This window comes from Hemitrygon akajei, chromosome 10, assembly GCF_048418815.1.
Source record: "Hemitrygon akajei chromosome 10, sHemAka1.3, whole genome shotgun sequence".
In the NCBI taxonomy this organism is placed as follows: domain Eukaryota; kingdom Metazoa; phylum Chordata; class Chondrichthyes; order Myliobatiformes; family Dasyatidae; genus Hemitrygon; species Hemitrygon akajei.
The window spans coordinates 51,023,987-51,051,748 of record NC_133133.1 but is presented as its reverse complement, the minus strand read 5'-3'; the positions used below and the strand labels follow the sequence as shown (position 1 = coordinate 51,051,748).

At 41.7% G+C, this 27,762-nt stretch overlaps 1 protein-coding gene across 5 annotated transcripts in view; it reads right to left on the bottom strand.

Moving 5' to 3' along the window:
- Nucleotides 1-27,762, bottom strand: part of LOC140734382 (BCL-6 corepressor-like protein 1) — a 220,510-nt gene that overhangs the window by 150,400 nt on the left and 42,348 nt on the right. The window contains exons 2-3 of one of the 5 annotated variants that reach the window (XM_073058255.1): nt 17,409-17,565; nt 15,128-15,306 (exon numbers count right to left, since the gene is read on the bottom strand). The exons of 1 other annotated variant lie outside the window; for it this stretch is intronic. In XM_073058255.1, coding sequence (XP_072914356.1) covers nt 15,128-15,175 — 48 coding nt within the window. In that variant the 5' untranslated portion in view covers nt 15,176-15,306; nt 17,409-17,565. Of the gene's footprint in view, nt 1-15,127; nt 15,307-17,408; nt 17,578-18,372; nt 18,439-27,762 lie in introns of those variants that run through there. 3 more of the 5 variants (XM_073058256.1, XM_073058257.1, XM_073058259.1) reach the window with 3 other exon arrangements.

Below are 27,762 nucleotides of genomic sequence, written 5' to 3'. Positions count from 1 at the left end.
CTTTGCTGTCCATTACACCCCCAATCTTGGTCTCATCCACAAATCAACTGATTCAGTTAACCACATTACCATCCAGATCGTTGATCTAGATGACAAACAACAATGGACCCAGCATCAAACCTTGTGGCATGCCACTAGTCACAGGCCACCAGTCAGAGGGGCAAACTTCTACTACCATTCTCTGGGGTTTCTTCCACAAAGCCAATGTTGAAACCAGTTTACTGCCTCATCCTGAAGCTTCCTGACCAACCTCCCATGCCAGACCTTGTCAAAGATCATCAAAATCTTTCAGCAAACAACTTCACTCTTACACTTACAACCTGCCTTAAAATGTTGATTCACCCATATTGGTAAAGAGAGTGAAAAATAACTTTGTTTTGATCTTTGTCCATTTTTGTTGGGAAAAGTGCATATCTGCGTGCGTTGAGAACAGAATAAAACTCAGCTGGAACACAGCCGAGATCCGTTTTTTAACCTACTAACAGGTGTGCCATGCTTGATTTGCACCCGTGTCATCTTTTAAAACTTCCAAAGATTCAAGTACACATTTGATATTCCTGTTTAATGAAGCAGTGTTGCAGCAAAACGGGATGTGCTTGACAAATGGTATGCTGAAACACTACGATGGAAATCCAGGGTAATACCTAACAAACTCAGCAAAGCAAGGGGAAAAAGTTACAGAACAAAAAAAAAACACTAAACAAACTCTGAATGAAAACTACCATATCTAGGTGTAGCATCTGTGCTACACCTGCAAGTAATAGTTGACAGATCAGGAGAGAAACAGAGTTAATATTTCAGGTCGGAGAAAGGTCACCAATATGAAACATTAACTCTGTTTCTCTCTCCACAGGTGTTACTTGACATGCCGAGTATTTTCAGCATTTACTATTCTGATTTCAGATTTCTACTATTTTGTGTTTTAATATAAAAATGTATTTATTTTACTCATGCATAGAAGTAAGATTTCAGTTTGGGCAGGGCAGAAAAATCATAGAACTTGTTCAATCACAAACGAGAAAAATCTGCAGATTCTGGAAATCCAAGCCACACACACAAAACGCTGGTGGAGCTTTAGCAGGACAGGCAGCGTCTATGGTAAAGAGTAACAGTCCATGTTCCGGGCCAAGTTCCTTCACCTGGACTAGAGGACAAAAAAGGGTGAGGAGTCAAGAGTTAGAAGGTGGGGAGGGGACGAAGAAGCACAAGGTGATAGGTGAAACCAGGAGGGTTGAAGTAAAGAAATGGGAAGTTGATTGGTGAAAGAGATACAGGGCTGGAGGCAGAGACCATGGAAGAGAGAAAAGCGGGAGGAGCAGCAGAGGGAGGTGATGGGCAGGAAAGGAGATAAGGTGAGAGAGGGAAATTGAATGGAGAATGCTGAAGGGAGAGGGCATTGCTGGAAGTTCAAGAAATCGATGTCATGCCATCAGTCAGAGGCTACCCACATAGAATATAAAGTGTTGCTCCTCCAAACTGAGTGAGGCCTCATTGTGACAGTAGAGGAGGCCATGGACTGACATGTCAGAATGGGAATGGGAAGTGGGATTAAAACGTGTGGCCACTGGGAGAACCCACTTTTTCTGGTGGATGGAGCATAGATGTTCAGCAAAGTGGTCTCCCAATCTACATTAGAACTGTTCAACTACATCCACAGTTATAGAATCACAGAAAAGTACAGCATAGGAACAGGCCCTTGGGCACATGAAGTCCATGCCCTGACGAAGGGTCTCGGCCCGAAACGTTGACAGTGCTTCTTCCTATAGATGCTGCCTGGCCTGCTGTGTTCCACCAGCATTTTGTGTGTGTGTGTTGCTTGAAGTCCATGCCTAACCACTTAAACTGACCGGTCCAGTCTCATGCACCTGGACCTTAGCCCTCCATACCTCTTCCAGCCATGTATGTATCCATAATTCTCTTAAACGTTACAATCGAGCTTGCATGCACCACTTGCGCTGGTAACTCATTCCACACCCTCACAACCCTCTAAAAGTGCATTTATCCTATCTATATTCCCTCATAATTTTGAATACCTCTATCAAATCTCTCTTCAATTCAAAGGAATAAAGCCCTAACCTATTCAATCTTTCCTCCAGTCCTGGCAAAATACTTGTAAATTTTCTCCGTACTCATTCAAACTTATTTACTTCTTCCCTGTAGGAAGGTGACCAAAACTGCATATAATATTCCAAATTAGGCCTCACCAACATCTTATACAAACTCGACAAAACATCCCATCTCATGTACTCAATACTTTGATTTATGAAAGCCAATGTGCCAAAAAGCTTTCTTTACAACCTAATCTACCCGTGCAGCCATTTTCAATGAATACCGGATCTGTATTCCCAGATCCCTTTGTCTACCACACTCCTCAGTGCCCTACAAATCACTGTGTAACACCTATGCTGAAACGTCCTACCTAAGTACTACACCTCACACTTGTCTGCATTAAACTCCATCTGCCATTTTTCAAGCTGTTCCAGATCTTGCTGCATGCTCTGATAGACTTCCCCGCTTCACTGTCCATTACACCCCCCAAACCTGGTCTTATCCACAAATTAGCTGATCCAGTTAACCACATTACCATCCAGATCATTGATCTAGATGACAAATAATAATGGATCCAACATCGATCCCTGTGGCACTCCACTAGTCAAAGGCCTCCAGTCAGAGAGGCAACCATTTACTACTACTCTCTGTCTTCACCCACAAGGCCAATGTTTAATCCAGTTTACGACCTCATTTTGAATGCCAAGCAACTGAACCTTCCTGACCAACCTCCCATGCAAAACTTTGTCAATTACCTTGCCTCTACATAAACACTGCCTTTATCCTTCCTCTGATTGGTTCTCCACCTGGCACCTCTAGCCCTTCCCCCTCCCCTATCTCTATTACTGGGCTTTGGCCCTCTCTTCCCCCACCCCCCCCATTCCTGATGAAGGGTCTCGGCCCGAAACGTTGGCTACTCTTTTCTCACAGATGCTGCCTGACCTGCTGAATTCTTCCAGCGTTGTGTACGTATTCTTTGATCCACAGCATCTGCAGTTGTATTTTTGTGCTTTCTGATACCAAATTTGGCCTTTCTCCAAAATGGCATCTCAGTCCGAAGACCAGACGCTATTTACTTTGAAACTAATGGCACTGTGATCACTAAAGGCAAACTGTTCCCCTACACAAACTTGTTACCTGCCCTGTCTCATTCCCTAATAGCAGAACAAGTATCGCACACTCTCTCACTGGGACTTCTATGTACTGACGAAGGAAACTTTCCTGAACACATCTGACAAGCTCTATCCCATCTAGTCTTTTTACAGTATGGGAGTCCCAGTTAATATGTGGAAGGTTAAAAATCACCTACTATTCAAACTTTATGTTTCTTACAACAGTCTGCGATCTCTACGATTTGTTCCTCTAAATCCCATGGACTGTTGGGTGGTATATAATACAGCCCCATTATCCCTTTCTTATTTCTCAGTTCCACCCATAAAGCCTCACCAGATGAGTTCTCCAGTCTGTCCTGACATTTTCCCTGATTAGTAACGCCATCCCTCCCGCTCTGTCATGCCTAAAACAACTTAGCTCCGGAATATTGAGCTGCCAGTCCCGCCCCTCCAGCAACCAAGCCTTACTAATGGCATTAGTCCATGTGTTGATCCATGCCCTGAGTTCATTTGTCTTTCCTGCAATACTTCTTGCTTTGAAATATACACAGCTCAGAACACTGGCGGTATTGGTTGAGACATAATTGCCTAGCATACTGGGAAATCTCTCCTGCATACCTTAAAAATGTGTTATGATATCTTTCAATCGAGAGTTGAAAATACTCCTTTGACAGTAAAACATTCCCTTAGCACTGTTCTGAAGTCTCATCCCAGTTAACAGTGTATGTACCTGAGTGGTACTTGAAGCCATGCTATCTGACATACTGTTGAACAAAGATCAATAACGTCAGACAAGTTAACTAGATGTTCCAATGCTATCTGGAAGAGACCAGCTATTTCAACAAGACTGGGATCAACCTGGAGACTCTCATCTGCATAACTTCATCACGACATCAGGCAGTGTGCTTGTTCACAAAGTTATACGGAATGCTTGTTTTCCTCGACACCAAAAACATTGGATTAATTAAGCAGAACTTAGTAGAATGTTTTGTAAATTTATGTCAAAATTTCTCGTGTCATATGTTGACAACTTGAGTAGAGAACAGAATAGGAGAAAGAGAATTTTATAGAGGCTTCCATTTTCACAGGGTTTGGGGAGTACAGAAGATTCTAGGCATTTTGGTGCATGAATCAGAAAGAATTAGCAGGCAGATGCAGCAAGTAGTATTCATATTGGCCTTTTATTCCATGGGTTTTGGAGTATAGAAATAATAAAGTATTATTACAATTGTGGTACTAGCGAGGCCATGTGTGGCATACTATGCACATTTTATCCTCCTTATTTTAAAAAAAGGATATACTTGTACTTGAAGAAGTCCAAATGAGATTTACTCAGCTGATTTGGAATGAGAGGCTTTCCCAAGGTGAACAGCCAGATCTGTATTCTTTGATGTGTTTAGAAGAATGATGGCTAATCTCATAGAAACAGAAGATCCCAAGGGTACATGACAGGGTAAGATTGACCTGCTTCTACTTGGTGGGAGAGTCGGAAAAGAAGACATAGTTATGTGATAAAAGGCCAGACATTTAATGTTGAGGAGGGTAGAAACTTGTTCTCACAGGGGCTGTTGCGTATTTGTGATTCTCTACCTTGGAAGGCTGTGGAAGCTATACTATTTGACTTATTTGAGATAGATAAGTTTTTGAAAGGTTGGTAAATTTATGAAGGCATGGTAGTCTAGTGGCTAGCATGATGCTATTACAGTAACAGCGACCCAAGTTCAATTCCTGTCACTCCCTCTGAGGAATTTGTACATTCTCCCTGTGAGGATGGGTTTCCTCTGAGCACTCCAGTTTCATAGAAACATAGAAAACCTACAGCACAGTACAGGCCCTTCGGCCCACAAAGCTGCGCCGAACATGTTCTTACTTCAGAAATTACCTGGGGTTCAGCAGCTCTCTGTTAAGTTCAATCTGCCCAATGCTCATTTTTTTAGATATCTCCAAATTAGACACTTTATTGCTCCTTTAATTCCTAACTTCCCTGAAATGCCTGCGAAAAATGCTATGGACTTATTTCTTTCCATTAATCCACCAGGTAAAGGTTTAATATCAATTATTCGAGATAAATTAGCAGCCTTACGACGGGCCCCTGTGGATAAAATTAAAATGGCCTGGGAGCAGGATTTAAATACCTCCTTATCCGATGAGAGCTGAGACTCGATTCTCAAATCGGTTAACTCAACCTCTCTTTGTGCTCGCCATTGCCTTTTACAGTTTAAGATTGTTCATACAGCCCATATGTCTAAATCTAAACTATCTCGATTCTACCCTAATATTAGTCCGCTCTGTGATAAATGCAAGAGGGGCGTGGCCTCTCTCATCCATATGTACTGGTTCTGTCCTAGCTTGGAGAAATTTTGGAAAGATGTCTTCACTACATTATCGTGTATTCTGAATCAGCACCTAGAACCAAACCCCTTAATTGCTTTGTTCGGTTTCTGGGGCGAGACAGATTTACGTCTGAGTCCGACCAAATGCCGAATATTAACCTTTGCCTCTCTCCTGGCTAGACGCTTGATCCTCCTTAGATGGAGAGATGTTGCCCCGCCCACGCATGCTCAATGGCTTAACGACATTATGGCCTGCTTGGACCTCGAAAAAATTCACTATTCAGTTCTTAATTCCGATCTAAAGTTCCATAAGGTCTGGGGACCTTTTATCAAGTACTTTCATAACCTTCCTCTTGACTAGGGTTTTTTTTTCTTTTCGGTCCCTTGCTTTCAGCTCCCTTTTTCTTCTGGTAGTAGGCATTATTATCCTCTGTTGCTAAGTGTATTCACAGTCTGGGAGTTTGATTGTCCTGATTTATACTCTCTATATTGTGTTGTGGTTGGTCTGGAGTTGTTTTTTTTTGTGTTGTGGGGCTTGGGAAGGATACTAAGTTTACTTGTCTTCAATTTAGGTGCTTTTTTTGTCAAATTCTCTTCCTTTGTAGCATATTGTCATTGTATGCTTAATTTTACACTGTATTAATGTTCCTCATTGGGATTTGGGATTTTTAATTTGTAAAATGTATAGAAAAACTAATAAAAAAATATTTTTTTTAAAAAAATTACCTGGGGTTCCCCTTAGCTCTCTATTTCTCTAAGCTGCAGCTGCCTATCCAGGAGCCTCTTAAAAGACCCTACTGAATCCGCCTCCACCACAGTCGCCGGCAGCCCATTCCACACACTCACCACTCTCCACGTAAAAAACTTACATCAGACATCCCCTCTGTACCTACTTCCACGCACCTTAAAACTGTGCCCTCTCGTGTTAGCCATTTCAGCCCTGGGAAAAAGCCTCTGACTACCAGAGTACTACTGACTATCAGAGAGGACAGGAAAATTTTTAATTGGGGAAGGGCAAATTATGAGGCTATAAGGCTAGAACTTGCGAGTGTGAATTGGGATGATGTTTTTGCAGGGAAATGTACTATGGACATGATGTCGATGTTTAAGGATCTTTTGCAGGATGTTAGGGATAAATTTGTCCTGGTGAGGAAGATAAAGAATGGTAGGGTGAAGGAACCATGGGTGACAAGTGAAGTGGAAAATCTAGTCAGGTGGAAGAAGGCAGCATACATGAGGTTTAAGAAGCAAGGATCAGATGGGTCTATTGAGGAATATAGGGTAGCAAGAAAGGTGCTGAGAAGAGCAAGAAGGGAACATGAGAAGGCCTTGGCAAGTAGGCTAAAGGAAAACCCCAAGGCATTCTTCAATTATGTGAACAAAAGGATGACAGGAGTGAAGGTAGGACGGATTAGAGATAAAAGTGGGAAGATGTGCCTGGAGGCTGTGGAAGTGAGCGAGGTCCTCAATGAATACTTCCCTTCGGTATTCACCACTGAGTGGGAACTTGATGACGGTGAGGACAATATGAGTGTGGTTGATGTTCTGGAGCATGTTGATATTAAGGGAGAGGAGGTGTTGGAGTTGTTAAAATACATAAGGACGGATAAGTCCCCGGGGCCTGACGAAATATTCCCCAGGCTGCTCCACAAGGCAAGGGAAGAGATTGCTGAACCTCTGGCTAGGATCTTTATGTCCTCGTTGTCCACAGGAATGGTACCGGAGGATTGGAGAAAGGCGAATGTTGTCCCCTTGTTCAAAAAAGGTAGCAGGGATAGTCCAGGTAATTATAGACCAGTGGGAAAGCTGTTGGAAAAGATTCTTAGAGATAGGATCTATGGGCATTTAGAGAATCATGGTCTCATCAGGGACAGTTAGCATGGCTTTGTGAAGGGCATATCGTGCCTAACAAGCCTGATAGAGTTCTTTGAGGAGGTGACCAAGCATATAGATGAGGGTAGTGCAGTGGATGTGATCTACATGGATTTTAGTAAGGCATTTGACAAGGTTCCACACGGTAGGCTTATTCAGAAAGTCAGAAGGCATGGGATCCAGGGAAGTTTGGCCAGGTGGATTCAGAATTGGCTTCCCTGCAGAAGGCAGAGGGTCGTGGTGGAGGGAGTACATTCAGATTGGAGGGTTGTGACTAGTGGTGTCAAAACCCACAAGGATCTGTTCTGGGACCTCTACTTTTTGTGATTTTTACTAACGACCTGGATGTGGGGGTAGCAGGGTGGGTTGGCAAGTTTGCAGACAACACAAAGGTTGGTGGTGTTGTAGATAGTGTAAAGGATTGTCGAAGATTGCAGAGACATTGATAGGATGCAGTAGTGGGCTGAGAAGTGGCAGATGGAGTACAACCTGGAGAAGTGTGAGGTGGTACACTTTGGAAGGACAAACTCCAAGGCAGAGTACAAAGTAAATGGCAGGATACTTGGGAGTGTGGTGGAGCAGAGGGATCTGGGGGTACATGTCCACAGATCCCTGAAAGTTGCCTCACAGGTAGATAGGGTAGTTAAGAAAGCTTATGGGGTGTTACCTTTCATAAGTCGAGGGATAGAGTTTAAGAGACGGGATGTAATGATGCAGCTCTATAAAACTCTAGTTAGGCCACACTTGGAGTACTGTGTCCTGTTCTGGTCGCCTCACTATAGGAAGGATGTGGAAGCATTGGAAAGGGTACAGAGGAGATTTACCAGGATGCTGCCTGGTTTAGAGAGTATGGATTATGATCAGAGATTAAGGGAGCTAGGGCTTTACTCTTTGGAGAGAAGGAGGATGAGAGGAGACATGATAGAGGTGTACAAGATATTAAGAGGAATAGACAGAGTGGACAGCCAGCGCCTCTTCCCCAAGTCACCACTGCTCAATACAAGAGGACATGGCTTTAAGGTCAGGTGAGGGAAATTCGAGGGGGATATTAGAGGAAGGTTTTTCACTCAGAGAGTGGTTGGTGCGTGGAATGTACTGCCTGAGTCAGTGGTGGAGGCAGATACACTAGTGAAGTTTAAGAGACTACTAGACAGGTATATGGAGGAATTTATGGTGGGGGGTTATATGGGAGGCAGGGTTTGAGGGTCGGCACAACATTGTGGGCCGAAGGGCCTGTAATGTGCTGTACTATTCTATGTTCTATGTTCCCACACGAACAATACCTCTCATTATCTTATACTCCTCTATTAGGTCACTTCTCATCCTCCATCACTCCAAGGAGAAAAGGCCAACCCTATAGTGGGGTGACCAAAACTGAGCACAGTACTCCAAGTGGGGTCTGACCAGGGTTCTATACAGCTGTAATATTACTTCTTGGATCTTGAGCTCGATTCCATGGCTGATGAAGGCCAATGCACCTCCCACCTTCCAAAGGTACACAGGTTAGTAGGTTAATTGGACACTGGGTGTAACAGGGTGGCACGGGCTCTCTGGGCTGGAAGGACTTGTACCACACTGTAACTCTAAATAAAATGCAATTGAGAGTGATGTGGAACTGACATGGAGAAGGTATTATGGTCTGGGGGCAGTTTTGCCATAACAACAAATTGCAAGGCAGTTTAGGGGGCCAGATGGACAATTCTAACTGTTATTTTCATGTGCTTTTGGGCCTGATATCAGGGAGTTAGTATTTGTTGCTAGACCCATAGGGGCAGGCAGAGACCTGGAGGAATAGAAAAGATCTGTTGTTTATTGGTTTGATAAAACAAATATTCTTCCCATCCCACCTCCACTTGATGCACTATCAACTTTACCTTCAGTGCACTGGGATATTGATTACTTGTAAATAAAATATTGAATTGTAATACGATTTTGAGATCTCCACTTAAAGTTGGAGTAACTTTTCAAAGCCTGCTTTAGAACGTATTGATATTGCTATGGGAATTATGATTCCAGGTATTTTCTGCTGGAAACATGTTCTGATCTTGAAAGGGAATGTTTTGTGTAGGCAAGTATAGTTGAGTTTCAAACAAGGTATCCTAACACTCCTGACTGAGTCACCCTGATAGACTAGCTTTGTTTGAAGAAAGCTGCAGCCCCCACACAGAGCTTGTAGTCTTGTTCTAGGGTATGATCTGGGCTGGGAGGTGGGTTTCTATGTATTGGGCTGTAGATTACAAAACAAGAAAGGGTATGTTTGCAGGATTGGGGTAGCAACACTGCTTCTTCTAGCTAGTAAGTAGTGCGGCAGAGCTGAATGCCTCATCTCTGAAGCTATCCTCATTCAATCATTGGAAGTCCTAGGACCAAGATTGTCTGCATTTGACGCTGTCAGACCTACGATATTTAAATAATCTCCCGGTAGTGTTCATCAACCCTTGTCACAGCTCTGATGGGACTGTGGTTTGGTTTTAAATTTTAAGACCTTCTTTTATTTATTCCTGCCACATGTCCTTTGCTGATGAGATCAGCATTCATCACCTACCTCAACCTGCTGTTGAGAAGGATTCTTTCTTGAACTACTGAACACCCGACGAACATGCTGTTAGGTAGGTAATTCCAAGGTTTACACCCCGCGTTGAACAATTGTTCCAAGTAGGGATGTGTGTGGCGTGGTTGGGGATTAGTGGCGTTCCTCTGTAATGACAGCCCTTAACCTTCCAGGTGCTAGGAGCTTTGGCTTGTAGGTGCTAAAGAAAAGAGTCAGGAAGAGGATCACCGCTAAACAATTTGCTCTTGAAGCCAAAGAATTTTATGTGTAGTGAAGTTTAGACCATAAGACATAGGAGCATAATTAGGCCATTCAGCCCATCGAGTCTGTTCCGCCATTCCATCATGGCTGATGCCAGATCCCCTCAAACCCATGCAGCTGCCTTCTCTCCATATCATTTGATGCCCTGACTGATCAGGAAACTATCAACTTCCGCCTTAAATATACACACAGACTTGACCTCCAATGCAGTCTGTGGCAGAGCATTGTACAAATTTATTGCTCTCTAGCTATAAAAAAAAAACCTCCTTATCTGTCCTAAAGGGGCGCCCCTCAATTTTGAGGCTGCACCCTCTAGTTCTGGATACCCCACCACAGGAAACGTCCTCTCCACATCCACCCTATCTAGTCTTTTCAACATTCAGTAGGTTTCAATGAGATTCCCTCCCCCTCCCCTGCCGGCATTCTTCTAAATTCCGGTGAGTACAGGCCCAAAGCTGCCAAACACTCCTCATATGTTAACCCCTTCATTCCCAGAATTATCCTCATGAACCTCCTCTGGATTCTCTCCAATGACAACACATCCTTTCTGAAATATGGGGCCCAAAGTTATTGACAATACTCCAAGTGTGGCCTGACTGGGGTCTTACAAAGGCTCAGCATTATCTCCTTGAGTTTATATTCTATTCCCCTTGAAACAAATGCCAACATTGCGTTTGCCTTTTTTTACTGCAGACTCAACCTATAACCTTTTGAGAGCCTTGCACTAGGACTCCCAAGACCCTCTGCACATCGAATGTTTGAAAATCTCCCCATTTAGATAATAGACTGCACTATTGTTCCTTTTACCAAAGTGCATTATCATACATTTCCCAACACTGTATTCCATCTGCCACTTTTTGCCCATTCTTCCAATTTGTCTGAGTCCTGCTGCAATCACACTGCTTCCTCAGCACTAACTAACCCTACACCTATCTTCGTATCATCCGCAAACTTTGCAACAAAGCCATCAATTCAGTTATCCAAGTCACTGACAATGTGAAAAGTAATGGTCCTAATACCGATCCCTAAGGAAAGCACTAGTCACTGGCAGGCAAACAGAAAAGGCTCCCTTTATTCCTATTTGCTGCCTTCTGCCTGTCAGCCATTCCGCTATCCATGCCAGTTATATTTTCTGTAATGCCGTAGGATTTTATCTCGTTAAAATTTCTGGTCACTGGTAGCCCACTCCAGGATATGGATCTTTGACGACTCACCAATGGCAATGATGTTGTAAGTTAAGTTAAAGTGGTGAGACTGCCTCATATTATAGCTGATTCCTGTGTACCGTGTTTGTTTTCTGACACTGCCAACCCCTGCCTGAATGTGGTCTAGGTCTTGTTGTATGCGTGCTTGGGCTGTTTTGCTTTCTGTGGAGTTATGAATGAAATAGAACATTGTGTAATCAGCAACAAACACTTCTGACTTTATGAAGGAAAGAAGGTAACTGATAAAACAAATACTTAGGTTAATCCTAAGCAACCGTTTTTCAAGGGTTAAATTGCATCCCCAAATACAAGTGAACTGAAAACCACAGAGCACCCTTTGTCAATGACTGAATGAGATGTTTGCAATAGGAACCCTGCAGAGACTAAAAGATGTATGGTTTGGCTTATGAAGGAACTTTAAAAAATGTATACATCTCCACGAAATTATATCTATGTAACATGATTGAATAGTTTTACTAGTATTATTAGGAAGATTTCTTTTGTCCTTCACACACCATGACATAGCAGAGGAAAGTTAACATTGGTCAGGTCTCTGGCTCTGTGACTCAGAAGGGATTGAGGGGAGAAGAGGCAAACTGTGCAGATAGGGGTTTTGAGAGTTAGGGAGAACAAGATTCCCAGATGGTATGTTGCCTCCCAGGGGCCAGGGTCTGGGACATCTCAGCTTCAGTCCTCAACATTCTTAAGTGGGAGAATGAATAGCTAGAGGTTGTGGTCCATGTAGGTATCAATAACAAGGATGGGAAGAGTGACAAGGTTCTGCAAGGTGAGTGCAGCGAGTTAGGTGCTAAGTTAAAGGACGGGACGTCCAGGGTTGTGATCTCAGGACTGCTACCTGTGTCACCTGCTAGTGAAGTCAGAAAAAGGAATATCATACAGTTTAACACGTGGCTAAAAAGTTGGTGTAGATAGATAGATAGATAGATAGATACTTTATTCATCCCCATGGGGAAATTCAACTTTTTTTCCAATGTCCCATACACTTGTTGTAGCAAAACTAATTACATACAATACTTAACTCAGTAAAAAAATATGATATGCATCTAAATCACTATCTCAAAAAGCATTAATAATAGCTTTTAAAAAGTTCTTAAGTCCTGACAGTAGAATTGTAAAGCCTAATGGCATTGGGGAGTATTGACCTCTTCATCCTGTCTGAGGAGCATTGCATCGATAGTAACCTGTCGCTGAAACTGCTTCTCTGTCTCTGGATGGTGCTATGTAGAGGATGTTCAGAGTTATCCATAATTGACCGTAGCCTACTCAGCGCCCTTCGCTCAGCTACCGATGTTAAACTCTCCAGTACTTTGCCCACGACAGAGCCCGCCTTCCTTAACAGCTTATTAAGACGTGAGGCGTCCCTCTTCTTAATGCTTCCTCCCCAACACGCCACCACAAAGAAGAGGGCGCTCTCCACAACTGTCCTATAGAACATCTTCAGCATCTCACTACAGACATTGAATGACGCCAACCTTCTTAGGAAGTACAGTCGACTCTGTGCCTTCCTGCACAAGGCATCTGTGTTGGCAATCCAGTCTAGCTTCTCGTCTAACTGTACTTCCAGATACTTGTAGGTCTTAACCTGCTCCACACATTCTCCATTAATGATCACTGGCTCCATATGAGGCCTAGATCTCCTAAAGTCCACCACCATCTCCTTGGTCTTGGTGATATTGAGACGCAGGTAGTTTGAGTTGCACCATATCACAAAGTCCTGTATCAGTTTCCTATACTCCTCCTCCTGTCCATTCCTAACACACCCCACTATGGCCATGTCATCAGCGAACTTTTGCACATGGCAGGACTCCGAGTTATATTGGAAGGAGGGAAGTGTCAGATTTTTGGATCATTGGGCTCTCTTCCAGAGAATGTGGGAGTTGTACACAAGAGATGGTTTGCACCTGAACTGGAAGGAGACTAATATCCAGGTGGGGAGGGTTCCTAGTGCTACATTGGGGGGGGGGGGGGGGGGGGTTAAACACGAGTTGCAGGGAGATGGGAACCATAGTGCCAGAACAGTTAGTCAAGAGATTGTGGACACAGATGTTGTTATGACCTCAGAAAGTCAGGTCAAAAGGTAGATTTTCTTGATAATTACCTCAATGGTGTTTGTAAAACTTTGCTCTGTACATAGTAGCTTCCAAGTTGTCCTATACTATAAATGTGACTTCAAAATAAAACCCATTCATTATCTATAAGCATAAGGGATGCTGTGACATCATGAAATGTGCTATGTAAATACAAATCCTTACCTTTCAAAACTTATTCCGTGCTCCTTTAAAGCTCATTCCTTACAGTTCTAAAATCATACATTATTGCACTTCTTCAAATGGCCAGCAATGTCACTGCTGAGCACAACAGTATCAGCCACAAAATTAATTTCTGCAAACCAGGAATTAAATTTCAAATAATTATATAATTGGAATATCTTAATGTAGAATAAAATCTCCCTCAAATATTCATCTGTCATTCTCCAACATTGAATTGACTAACAACTTTATATTAAAAGTGTTATTTACAAAATTCCATCTATATTCATTCTGCGAGTTTTCCATAAAAACACACGGCCACAGCACACAGGTATATTCTATTAAGGCATCAGATGTCTCTTTTTGGGTCAATAACTTAAATCCATACCCAACAAGTTTACAAGTGTTATTCTCAACGGAGCACAATACCATGACTACTACTCTAAACTTCCTGCTGCTCTTCCCAAATTGCAATTCCGTTATTCTACAAACATTTTCTTCTACCTGTACCTTCACACTGCTGCGGATGAGTATCATTACAAAATCTCCTCCCTTAACACATTCTCTTCAGTGAGCTATACACTGGAATAACATTTATTAACATTTATGTTGCTGGTTTACCCTTAATACCCTACCTTTAAAATCTAGCTAATCTGTGGTTTATTTTGTTCTTCTCCTTTCACTATTTGTCTTGGTGCTCACCATGTTGTCTTAACTTGAAAAAAAAAATTCTAAACATTGTTGAACAGAGATATTTTTGCAAGATATGAAATCTAACTCTCACTGATCCAACATCTGGTCATTCAAATAAATATTTAACAATTATAAAATGAAATTAAAAATGTTTGCAGCTAATGCCTAATCATAGCAAATTGCTTTAATCTTTCACCCCATTGTTTGAAAGCATGAAGCTAACTCCAAAAAATAAGGCACCTTTGACTATCGTGTGTTCTGCTAAATTATAAGAAACCACCAGAAACTGAAGACATATTATATCAGTACGCATTATTCCCAAAGGTCATAACCCGCTGATGTACCTTTCATAATACAAGCATTGTGTTTCATTTTGCTTTTTTCCCTTACTGTCCTTTACTATTCCAATTTTGAAAGTGTACCTTAAGCAGTGTGCATGAAATTCCTTCCAACCAAAAAACAGATCAATAGCTGAGAGTCTCAGTTTCTGAAGGCTCCAGAGACCGAATATATTCTCCATGCACAGATGGTGGGCAAGGAAAGGAAGCAACAATTCTGTGTAATTAAGACGTAAAGTGTATTAAAAAGTTGAATACAGTACCACGCTTGCAGCATCAATAAAAAGTGAATTCTCTCTTTTATCCTGGTTGCATGTCTCTTTAAATTCAAACAAACGAGCACCATCCATAAAATCCAAAGCGCCATCAGAGGCTCATATTGTAGTGGAAGTACCGCTAGGAAATAGTAAAATGTGGAGGAAACTTAATGATGTCATCTTTACCAACGTGCAGCAGACTCGCCTTGGAAGCAGAATGTTGTTTACGGCCATCTTCAACCAAACATCGACAGCATATTAATATGCCACAACATATGAAACCAAGGTGCACCCTACATGTCCAGGGGCTTGTGAAGACTATCAGCAGGAATTTTGGCCAGCAGAAGTCCCAGTAGTACTTCTCTCTAAGCCAAAACAGGAAACAAATTAACCACCTGCTATCTGAACTCAAATTACCTGCACACTTTGGTCCACAATGTTGAACTTGATTTTAATTATGAAATTTATTTATCTGGCCCAAGGGCATGAAAGTTGCTATATGAATGCTAGCAAGTCCTTTCTCTTATATTGATCCAAGTCCGTTAGCACCACACCATCCTCAGCTGGAACACGAGACTCAACAGACTGTGAACCTCACCTCTAGGACGACAGTTGGGAACTCATGAAATTCCACCTGCTTCATCCTGCTGTATGGTGCTTCATAAAGAAATTGCTAAAAGATTAGGTGTTTGAAAAATGCTTTTTAAAACTTGCCTGATTAAGGTTAAACTTGCAAGCCTACAAAGTCAACAATACTTTAATTTCTTTTCCTGAACTTACTGACACATGCAAGATCATCCATGATGTACAAAATTGGTCACTGCACTCAAGCTCAAGTCCAGTCACCATAACTTTAGTATATAGCCCCAAACATCTTTTATCCAGTGTTTTTACACCTAATAATCAGAAACCTGTATTTCAACTTTAAGACATCTTTACTGCATTTGTGCAATGGTGTCAGAAATTATAATCAGGGGTTAGGAAAAGAATGACAATAGAAAATCATGCATGATTTATTGTTTTGCTTTGCAAACTTCACCTCCCCCCCCCAAAAAAAAAAACTGAGGACCACATTTATACTGAAGATAAACCGGCTGCAAAAATAACTAATCTGACAGTAAATGAAGACTGACCCCAAAAAAAAAGTTTCACGCGTGGATTCTCCAGAACTTTTCGGGCAAAGTCTCTCTGTTCAAAATTGCTATCTACGTTCCCGGCTAAGATGCAATATATTGCAACTTTTCCTGACTTCATTTACGCCCTCTCACTGTATCGATTGAACACGGAGGCTTAGGAAACGTCCAAAGTAAAAGCAGTGCTAGATTAAAACAACCGAATTATGTTTTACGTATGAGAAACAGTCAGGGATGAATCTGCGGACCGATTCAATCCTTAGTGCCTGGTAATATCTGTAATTGGGTCTCCCGTTAATGTCGTCATCGGGACCAGAGGACAGAGTATAATCGAGTATTTCCCCCCCAACTATCTGATATTCTGCATACAATTCGATCCCTCGCTATTTTACTTCGCCATCCTGCCTTTAATCTCATTTACACGCTTCAACCTGTGACCTTGGTGAGCCAGTACTGTAAAACAAAAATGGAAGGTTCCTCTTTGGGGTAAGGCGATGTGGGCTGAACAGTCCCTGCCCTTTGCACAGTACACTCCCCACGAAAGAGATAACATCGCTCCTGCACGTCAGATCTCATTTGTCCGATCCATTCATTCGACTCTCCCACTCATGCGATTCCGACCCTCTTAACGCCAACTTTTTATCTAGATTGACAATATTGACTCGGAGTTTATCTAATCGATGGCCGGGAAGACAGAGATATGTCCCTCCAAATATATTAATATGGTGTTTGTGTATGTATGTTTGTATGGGGCGGAGATGAGGAAAGAAGGGGGGGTGCTTCGGGAGGAAGCAAACGATATTCTCACAACTTTGTATAATCCGAATTTTCCAGCACTACCTCAAATTATTCTAAACTATGAAGTTGTATAGGTCGTGTTTCAGAGGTGGGGGGGGAATCTGCAGTTTTATTTTAGGAGGCCGAAGTTGGTCCATGCATTGAAAAGAAACGTGCCAAGTGCTCGGTTGGTATTGAGCAGTCAAACTTGGGATAGTTGCCCCTGTGGCTCCGTGGTTCTGCGGGCGAGCAGGGGCATTGATCGCGATCGGGTATCGCTGGCACAGCAGGCGGAGTTCGCGATCTGTGTGTGTGTGTGTGTGTGTGGGGGGGGGGGGGGGGAGAGGAGGCTGCCTGCCCAGAGATCGCTCGCTCTCGCACCCCTGTGCTGCGCTCAGCTCCCGGCCAACTACGCTGCGTGTATTTCCCGATTTCTCCCTCTCTCCGTCTCCCTACGATCCCCAAAGCCATCAGCAGCAGCAGCAGAAACAAAGCAAGCCCCGATCTCTCCCCCGTCACCACCAGTTCCCCCCTCCCTCCCTCCGGTGCAATCTTACCTTCCGGGCCTATTAGTTACGGAAGCTCTCACCGTCTCCTTTGCTCCCGGGCGATCTCGAGGACGGGGAGAAACAGTGGCCAGTTATATCTGTCGGGGGTGATTGGTGAAGAAATTGAGATTTCCCCGGAGTGTCTTTGCGCAGCCACGCCGCCGCCCTGTAACACAATTTCCGTCATCTGTATCAACAACCTCCTCCACCCTTAAAAGGGCTATGTCCCTTCCCTCTCAGACCCTCGTCAGCTCGACGTTTTGTCATCACTTATTTTACAAACCTTGCCCTTGCTACGAGGTAAAGTCCCGGCGACTTGCATTTTTTGGTGCAAAACCTCACCTTGTGAGGTAATCTTTTTTTTTAACTGGAGTGGTTTCTCCGAGTGGGGCCCATAAATTGTTAATATACCAAACAATTAATTTTTAAAAGTAGCATTGATTAATTGCAGTATTTCAGCAACTAACAAAGAGGCAAACAGAAATCTTACATTTAATGGCCGGTCCGGATATGCAATAAAATGGTAAACCGGGAGTGATGGTGGAGGGAGAGGTTTGTAGGGGCAGAGGATTCGAGCACGGAGGAACAGGCAGACACTGTAGTGGCTTCGATCCTGTCCTCGGAGATCAGAAATAGCTCGGGATGACCAATCTTTTTTTTAAATCACACCTTAATCACGAACTTCGGCTGAGGCTGATAAGTTTTTCAGAGACCCGCGCATGGAAAATAATTCGAGGCAGTGTTCCATGTTTAAGTCCCGAGATATATAAATATCCTCCCCCCGTTAGGAACTTCACTCTTGCTCGCTCGCATGCTCGCATTCACCATCTTGTGTCGCACCACACTTAGTTCTGCAGATACGTTACAGACTCTGAGCCACCAGGTGTTCACAGTTCGTGCACGGTCCGTGCAACATTAACATTTTCGTATCACGGACAATCGGTCACCAATAAAATGCCGGTTCACAACTCACCCATCAAAGTTTGCAACCCAGTGCCGACTAGTATGCTATCCTATTTTGTCTCTTTTTAAATGGTCCAAGGTAGGGCTGAGAAAGGTAAGGAGGACCTCGGGAACACGAACAGTGGAAGACTCGTGAAATTATAGAATATAGACACTAAAAATATATTTTAACTTCTGATATTTAAGATAGTGTAGAATATAATAATCATTTTAGCACTCTGGCAGAATATTACCAATGATGAAACAAAACGTGCAATTGAACTCTTGCAGTTATGGAGCTGTGTAACTCATGGTGCAAACATACACTCTCTCTACAAACAGTAACTGATTCAGTTATTTCCATGCAAAGCAGAATTTTCAAATGAATGAGTTCTATAATGGCTTCTTCCATTTGCAAAGAGGTTCGTTTATGTACTGGGTGCACCGGCAGTTTAAATTGTGCTTCTCGCAATTTAGTATTCGCTTCTCGACACAAGTTCCCTATGGAGAGCCCAAATGCAAATTTGATCCCCACGTCTTTTGTATCTCTTTGTACAGTACGCCTGGCTGTTTTTAGCCTTCCAGCCGTCTGTCACTTTAAGACTTTACACCACTCCCATTCTGACCTTTCCCGGCCTGGTCCTTTACGGTGCTGAGGTTAAATTCAAGGATCTGTAGAGTTGATTAATTCGATCTATGTAGTCCTATTTACACCTTTTCAACACTATTATTTCCTTCTATACCTATCCATTATCTTCTCATTTACCTTGCACCATCGTACCTTGTCAGTTATTCTCTCCTCCCTCGCAGCTAATTTCAGACTCCCCACCCATGCCCCTCAACTATGTCTGCATTTGAATTTATTATCTCGAACTTCTTTCCCATGCTGCGAAACGGTCATCGACCTGCAACACCAAAATTCTCTCCAGCTGCAGTCTGACCTACTGAGTATGTCCATCATTTTCAGATATCTGTTCCATGAAAGGTATGAGAGTTATCATTTTAAAGCTAGTGGACTTCTTTGCTGAATTGAATTGCCTTTAGCTGTATTTTGAATCACCACTCTACAATCGTCTTTTTAAATCTTATTTATTGAGCTACAATCCCATGTACTGTAGGCCCTTCTGACCCTTTGAGCCGCATGGACCAGCAATCTCCCAATTTAACAGCCTAATCACGGGACAATTCTCAATGACAAATGAACCCATGTCTTTGGACCATGAGAGGAAACCAGAGCACCCGAAGGAAACCCACATGGTCACAGGGAGAACGTACAAACTTTCTAATTGAACTTTGGTCGCTGCAAGTGTAAAGCATTGTGCTAACCACTTGTGGTGAACTACATATACCTGTCTGGACACGCCCCCTGCTGACTGCTCCTGTGGCTCCTCCCACAGACCCCATTATAAAGGCGATTGAGGCCTGAGCCCGGCCCTCATTCTCCAGGATGTAGTATGGTGGTCAACTACTGCTTGTTCTTTCTTCCAGTCAATAAAAGCCGATATCTCGCCTTTACGTCTCAGAGAGAGTTATTGATGGTGCATCACCACTACACTACCATGTTTTGGTACCGCCATTTCACAAGCCTTGTAAGTAAAATTACAAAGCAACCTCTCTGATTTAAGTGGAAGACAATAACATACAGCTCCCAACTAATGCAAGAAAAACAACATAAGAAAATGGGAGCAGGAATAGACCACCAATTCACTTTAAGCCTGCCCCACCATTTAATATGGTCATGGCTGAGCTACACTGGCCTTAACTTCTCTTTGATGCCAGTTCCCCATGACTCTGAATTCCTTGACCTTTCAAATATTTGGCTATCTCCATCTATCACACATCTAATGATCTGGCCCAGCACCCATGGGGGATGAGAATTCCAGAGATTCAGCACCCTCTGAGATAAGAAATGTATACATACTCGATTTTAAACAAGAGGCTCTCATCCCTTGTTTATGATTCCACCTGTTACAATACCCAGACACAAGAAGATATGAAGCTCCTTCCTGTTTCTCTAACATGGCTCAACTGTGAATCTTTGCAGATACGGTATCTGGTGCTTGCTTCACGCAACCTTCAGTTTTAGCCTCCGGTGGGAAATTACAGGTTGATATGGGGGGAAAAAAACAAGAAATAAAACAACACTATTTACATCCATCCAGAGAAAATGATCATAGGGAGTAATAAATATAAGTTTTCTTCTACAAAAAGCCCAATCTTATCCTTGTCTGATATTTATACGTATACTCCAACAAAAGCTGCTATATTTTAGGTAGGGACTTGGCATTTACTTTGTTAACCAATAAAAGTGCAGAGACAAGAGGAAATGGGAGAAGTGGGATGGATGGGAACAATCTACTGGGAGCTGGCATAGATCCTTCTCTGTCATAACATGCAGGTAAACACAGAGATGCTGCAACATAGAAAACTCCTACCAACTGGAAGAAGGTGGAGGGTACAGTATGTAAATGAAGACAGATAATTAACAAAAATATTGAATGAAGAGGGCTAATTTTTCTATTATTTATTGATGCCTCGTTGATGTCATGGGAATGGCAGAATGTCCTGCCCATCAATGTTCCCTCTAATTTGTAAAGACCAGCGTGCACAAAACTCATGTGCTGTGCAATTTTTTCCCCAGTGACAACAACATGTGTGCAATGAATATTTAAGTGGAAGTAAACCTGAAGCTATTCTAAGGATAATAAACTACCACCAAGTCCAGTTTGTTGTTCCTTGTCTAAAATAAATAAAATTGCATCAGAAACTAGAAAAGGAAGTGTGATCGTGTATACTTAACATGCCTACGAGGTAGAGGGTGACAACCTTTTGTCCCCAGTTAAATTCCTTTGTGCGCTAGTAGCAAAAGATGTGAACACGACCCTAAGAAGAAACATTGGTGCCCATCCTAACCACCCTTGAATCACTTTGTTTAACCACTGCACTCTTTATAGTGAGAGTAGTTCCATATCGTAGCACGATGAAGAGTTTCTATCAGTCACTACTGCTCCCTCATAGTCCCAGAAATGCAGATCCAATACTGAGCCTTGGGGCTCTTAGTGTGGAGTTTGCAGGTTCACTCTGTGATCACGAGGATTTCCTCCAGGTGATCCCTAACTCCCATATCCCAAAGTTGTGCTCATAAGTGGCTACTGCAAATTATCTCATTTGTAAAATAAAACAACCAAAGCGAAGATGATGAGAGAGAACAAGTCGTAGGTGTACAAGGAAATAAGAACAGTAGAAATGGACAAATGGGTTGGTGCCGCTGGGAGTTGATAGACATTCAAAGGACTGAGGTTCTCTGCCTGCATTGCTATAAGATGACAGAACAGTAAAACATCCCCATTTCTGGATATGATATGAACTGGAAGGAACTCCAATTGACGTTGTTCCCAGGCACAAGCTACAATTTATTTGTATTTGTGGTAGATTGACCAGGATTGGGAAACACCATCACAGTAGCCTTGGTGAAGAACTCAGATTTCTTATGTGGAAGGAAGCCATTTCCCCTATTAAGGCTATACCATTCCCCATAACCTATTATTTCTCTTCTGCCCAGCCATTCCCCCAATTCTCCAACCAAACATCTACACTACAGGTAACCTTTCTAACCAGCACAACTTTGGGAGGAAATTTGTGCCTCTAGGGGAACCATTGCAGTCAGAGGCAGTACATGCAAGCTCCACAAAAACAGTACCACAGGTATGGACTGAACCTGGGGAAGCTAATATCTCACCAACTAATTTGGATGAGATTAGCTATAGAATTATCTGGGTACACAGTTCACTGATGGGTGAGTAAAGAAAGATGAAAACTCTTATGACATATACATATAAGCAAAGTAATCTGCCAAATTCAACTACCAGATGAAGTTGCATGTGTCTCGCCCGTGGTCTACTACAGTTGCATTATGACACACTACAGATGAAATCTATATGCACTCGAGAAAGAAAGTTGCTTCTTTGGAAAGAGCGTTGGGAAGTTAAGACTGGTCAAAAATGAAAAAGAAATGCGAATGAAAATATCAGAGTTAACACAAGCAAATCACAATTTACCAAACCATGACAAAATGTGCAGAGAGAGAGAGAGGGAGAAAAAAAAGTGATGAGGGTCACAAAATTGCAGTCACAAAGTTGAGGCAATCAATGAGAAAGAATGAGGTAGAGCAAAAAACAAATGAACTCAAAGCTAGAATATCAGGAGAAAAGATATGAATAGGACTGAGAGTTAATCAAAAAGCAACAGAAACAAATCAAAAGAATGAGAAAATGCATTAAATGAAAGAGCAAATCAAAGACAAAGAGATGATAAGAGAAATGTGAGAGTGAATGTCAAACAGAAAAAAATGCAACGGAGAGCGAAACAGGTGGAAGGAACAAAAATAAATTAAAAGTTTAAAGGCAAAAGAGTGGAAGAAAGCTATGTAGGCAGAGAGATGAAAGAAAACAAAGAGAGGAGGAGAAAAAGAGACATATTATACTGCAAATGGACAAAGGCAGAAATGAAGAGAGAAATCTGAGGAGTGTGCCCACAGGATTGAGGGGCTAACGTACAGAGCACAGGAAAATATAAGACAGCCAAAGGTGAAGATAAAGTGAGAATGAACCATCAGGCAGACAGAATGACAAACAGAAACTTGCATCCTTTTTGGCCCCCCAAGTGCCATCACTGTTCCACTTCTATGTTTCTAATACCCTCAGACTTGTCACACTGTTGGTGCTAACATGTTGCACAGGCATGTCTAATTGGGGTCAGAGGACTAAAGTAGGACGTCAGGAGCAGAGCCGAACTGAATAATTTATGGTACTCTGGAAAATGCACAAGATATTCAGTCTAGCTTAAAACATAACATCTGATGTGCAATTAAACTAAATTCCATCAGATAAAAAAAATCACACTTAATACAGTTCAGTGGTGTGGTTAAAATCTTTGCAGAAGAGTAAATTCTAAGTAAATTATATTTTACACCATTACTGAAAAAAATTGGCATTGCCCTTTTAAATCCAGGATCTGACCCCCCTTTAAACTTCATTTAAAATGGCCATATCCTTCTTCAAAAGAGAACTTGTCAACTTCACATCACGTCAAACAGCTCTGTTGTTACTGCTGCTGCAGTGACAGAAAAAAACATGAATAGTGCAAGCTGAATTGGTTGAAACTCTGTTCACATAATTATTATAAAATGCATATTTTTGCATGCTTTAGAAACTTGAAATTTATTGTTAGAAGTCAAACATCTCTTCTGTTTTGAGAATTTAATTATCATTTAACTTTATTCAAATTAGTTTTGACATTGAAACACCTGTAAATTTTATACATGAGTTGACGGAAGTTTTCTTCTTTGATAATAAATGTACTTTGACTGTTATCAGAAGTCAAGTCATAAATATTTTTAAGTTTCATGCATAACCCATATTTAATCTTAAAAGTGTACTCAGCCACATGCATATAAGCAAGGTGATTAGTCAAATTAATGTAATAAAGGCAGGTGCATGTGTTTTGCCCTTGCTCCGCCATAGCTTCAATATGACACCCTACAGGGTGGCATGGTAGTGTACTGGTTAGCACAAAGCTTTACAGAACAAGTAACCCAGGTTCAATTCTCGCCGCTGCCTGTAAGGAGTTTGTACATTCTCCCCAAAACCTCATGGGTTTCCTCCGGGTGCTCTGGTTTGGTTCCACAATCCAAAGACATACTGATTGGTAAGTTAATTGATCATTGTAAATTATCCCATCACTAGGCTAGGATAAAATTGGGGTTGCTGGGCAGCATGCTCAAAGTGACGGATGGACCTGTTCTGCTGCATTACTCAATAAATAAATAAATAAATAGAAACTATATGCACTGGTAGAAGAAAGAAAGTTGCTTCTTTTTTTCCACTTTTTCAACAACTGGACTTCTGTTTACATCAAAACTCAATGTCATATTGCTACATCAAAACATATTTAAATAAAGTTAAATAGTTATTAGTCTTAGACTTTTTTCTGTTTATCCAACTAAATAAAAACCTGCCCTGCCCCACAGATTTTTTTAGATTGAAAATACTGTCTGTGCAGAACAAAGGGGTCTCCAGTTTATACACTCTGTACAGAACATTTACAGTATGTTCAAAGTCAAAATCAATCATTAAGAACAAGTTTATTTGAACTGGCTTTCATCCTAGTCATTCTACAATGTAAATAGTATTGATGCCCATTGCTCTCCATCGGGAAAACAGTGGAGCGCTACGAAATTCAATTGCTGGTGATTCTCTGGCTATGATTGGATAAGTAAGTATGGCAAATGCAGTCCCACTCAACTGTAGAGGTAGTTCTTCAGAGGAGAATAATATAATCAACTGCAGTGAAATTTGCAGAGTTCAAAAAGGATATTGAAGGACAGGGACCAACATAAAAGCCATAAGGGCTATCATTTGAAACAGTATGAACTGTTTTGGTACTGTAGAGTTGTGCAGGTAATGCTGGGATGCATGGAGGAAGGGGGAGTTAAGCTCAACAAACATATTCAAGCAAGGAGTTCTGAGAAGGTTGGTCAGGAATATGGGAGGTGACAGGACATTAAGGATTTTGCAAAAGAAACGGTGGTAGAAAATGAAATGATAATTTGCAAGGTCAGAGGTATCAGAGGTAGCAGGTATTTGTGTGGAGGGTTGATGGCTGTACTACCTAATAGCAGCAATCTGTAGCAACTACCTAATAGCAACCATAGCAAATACCTCAGGAGGGAAAACCATTAACAGTATTATCCAACAGGTCTAGGAAGGGAAATTGATGATCAGAATAGAAAAAATGTCAAGGAATCTGAAGATGGTTGTCAAGGAGAAGATAGATTCAGACAGTATACGGGGAAGGGTGTGAGAGTATCAGGGAAAAGATGTGAGATATTAGAGTTTGGCAAGATCTAACTGTGCCTCAAGTGGTTCAGTCAGACCTGACAGTGAATGCCTGTATCTTGTATAGAAACAACTGCTTAAATCTGAATCCCATGGGCTTAAGGAAGTCCAGATGCAGGATGTGCAGGGATCATGACAAGATGAGAGAGAGAGACTAATTACTTAATTGCGATCAAACATATCAATGACACTCCTTAAGCAGATGGTAGATACAGATGTGAGGATTGGTGAATGAAGAGTTAAAAATCAACAAAGGAAATTTAGTAAGTGTGGTAATAAGTTAACAGTGAGTTATTTTCTGAAGGCAGGTAGTTGAGTGAGGGAGGGCAGATATGCATAGATGATGATACCAGAAGGTGATCTTCCCTCATTCACCATGAGAAAGCGCGATGAACAGATTCGAATAGAGGAGACGGCAACAGATGATTTAATATTCGAAGCAGACTGTCACCGTGATGCTGTGTGGGAAAATACTAACCAGAACAGCAGTTTTATATTACTTGCATTTTTTGTGGTTATCTCTCCTATTTAAAAATAAATCAGTTTGAAAGTGCTGTTAATGTTTTGGACTCTACAGATGTACTCAAATAAATTGTGAATCAACTACTACATATAAAGAATTACAAGTTATGACTCCATAAATTAACTTGGACTATTTCTGATGAATGCCATACTTTACAACTTATGTTAACTTTTCTCTGCAATATCATGTCTTTAGTTCCTGAATGCAAAACATATTCAGTACAACCACATCACAACATAGTGTGGTGCAACTTTCCAGAAGTAATCCCACTGTATTATTTTCTCACCTTTTGTATTTCAGGAAGATTTTCGGATGATCTACAAACTAAGACAGGCTGTACGGATGTAGCCAAGAGTAGCAACAAGTTTCAGGCATTGTACTCCCGCTTCAAATGATGGTTACACCCACAGTTTAACGTTTTAAATGGAAATGACCAAGTGTTGAACACTTTCCATTCAGCCATAAACTGCTTGGTTCTCTGTTCTGAGGCTAAGTGTGAAGGAGGGGATTGATGGAGGGGATGGGAGTAGTGGGCAGGATGACAAGTAGTCACAAGACCCAGTAGGTTTGACAATGGCTTGGAAAACTGGGGCCTCAGAGCCTGGCATTGCTGCAGGGTGAAGGAACTTGGATCCCAGCATTAAAGGACAGTCAAGTTTCCTGATCAAGATTCAAGTTTATTTATCATATATAATACATATTACATTATATATAATATATAAGCATTATTTGGTCAGGGGCCCCATCAAAGCCAGGCATACAGGATCAGGCTGTACGAAACTCTACATGTGGTTTGGAGATGTTTGCAGTATAGCCTAGTACAGATGACTGATTGGTTCTGGAGTGTGTGATCAATGGGAGTCCAGCACTATTACAAGGAAGTAGAAAAGCTTGTAAGTGGGCAAGGGGAAGAATGAATCAAATGCCTACACAGTGTTACTTTGGTGAAGTGAGCTGATTGTTAATGTAATGCTCAGTGGGGGCCAGATAGATGAACAATTCACTTATCTCACCAGTGTCCCAAGACACCCCCACATTGAGAAAAGTACTCTGTCCAAATACTTCCCAATGAAGGTCCTTTAGAAGCATAGTTACATTACTATACAGACAGAATGAGCCCTTCAGCCTATCATAGCCATGCTAATACTTTTGCCTCGGGGTCATCATGATCCAACTTTCCTCTCAATGTCCCAGAAAGAACATTGGAAAAGGAGTGACATAATTCTTAGCACCTGCAATGTGGAATTCACATCAGAGGTGATAGGGTGACTCACATCTAGTCCGGTCAAAATTCTGGAAGTAGTTATTATCAAGTTGAACACTCCGTGATGAACTGAATAATAAAGTGTCATGCAATTGCACTTCCAAGTACACATCATTTGACAATAAGAAATTAACCCATTTCCTGGCACAAACTTGGAAATAGCTTTATATTTTAATATACAAAGACGTGAATGGATTTCTGATTTCAAATCACCAATGGATTTGTCATTCTGAGTGAAGTAACAGTTAAATAGTTAAGGTTATAGCTTAACAAATGTGTTTTCTTTTAGTTAGAGCAAACCGAACTTCACAGTTCACATCAACTGCTTTCCATGGAAAGAGAAAGGATGTATTGATCAAAAGTAGAGATCTGATCACCAGGTTATGAATGTCAAATCTTACATTTAAAGGTTACAAACAGACATACAGGGTAGGGTTATTGAGCTGTGGGCACACCATATTGAAGCCAGAAGTGTGGTGACACTTGCAGGCTACCCAGCACAACCCTCACTGATTTGATTTGACAGAAATGACACATTTAACTGTATCTGTGTATCAATATACATGCAACAAATAAAGCTAATCCTTATCTTTAGGGAACCATTCAGCAGTCTTATAGATGGTATCTAGTAGAAGCTATTCTCAAGCCTGGTGGTGAATCACAAAAAAGTGTTGTTAACATCTGCAAAAAAATATTCAAAGTACTGTAAATAGAAGAATAGGCATATTTAGTCTTATA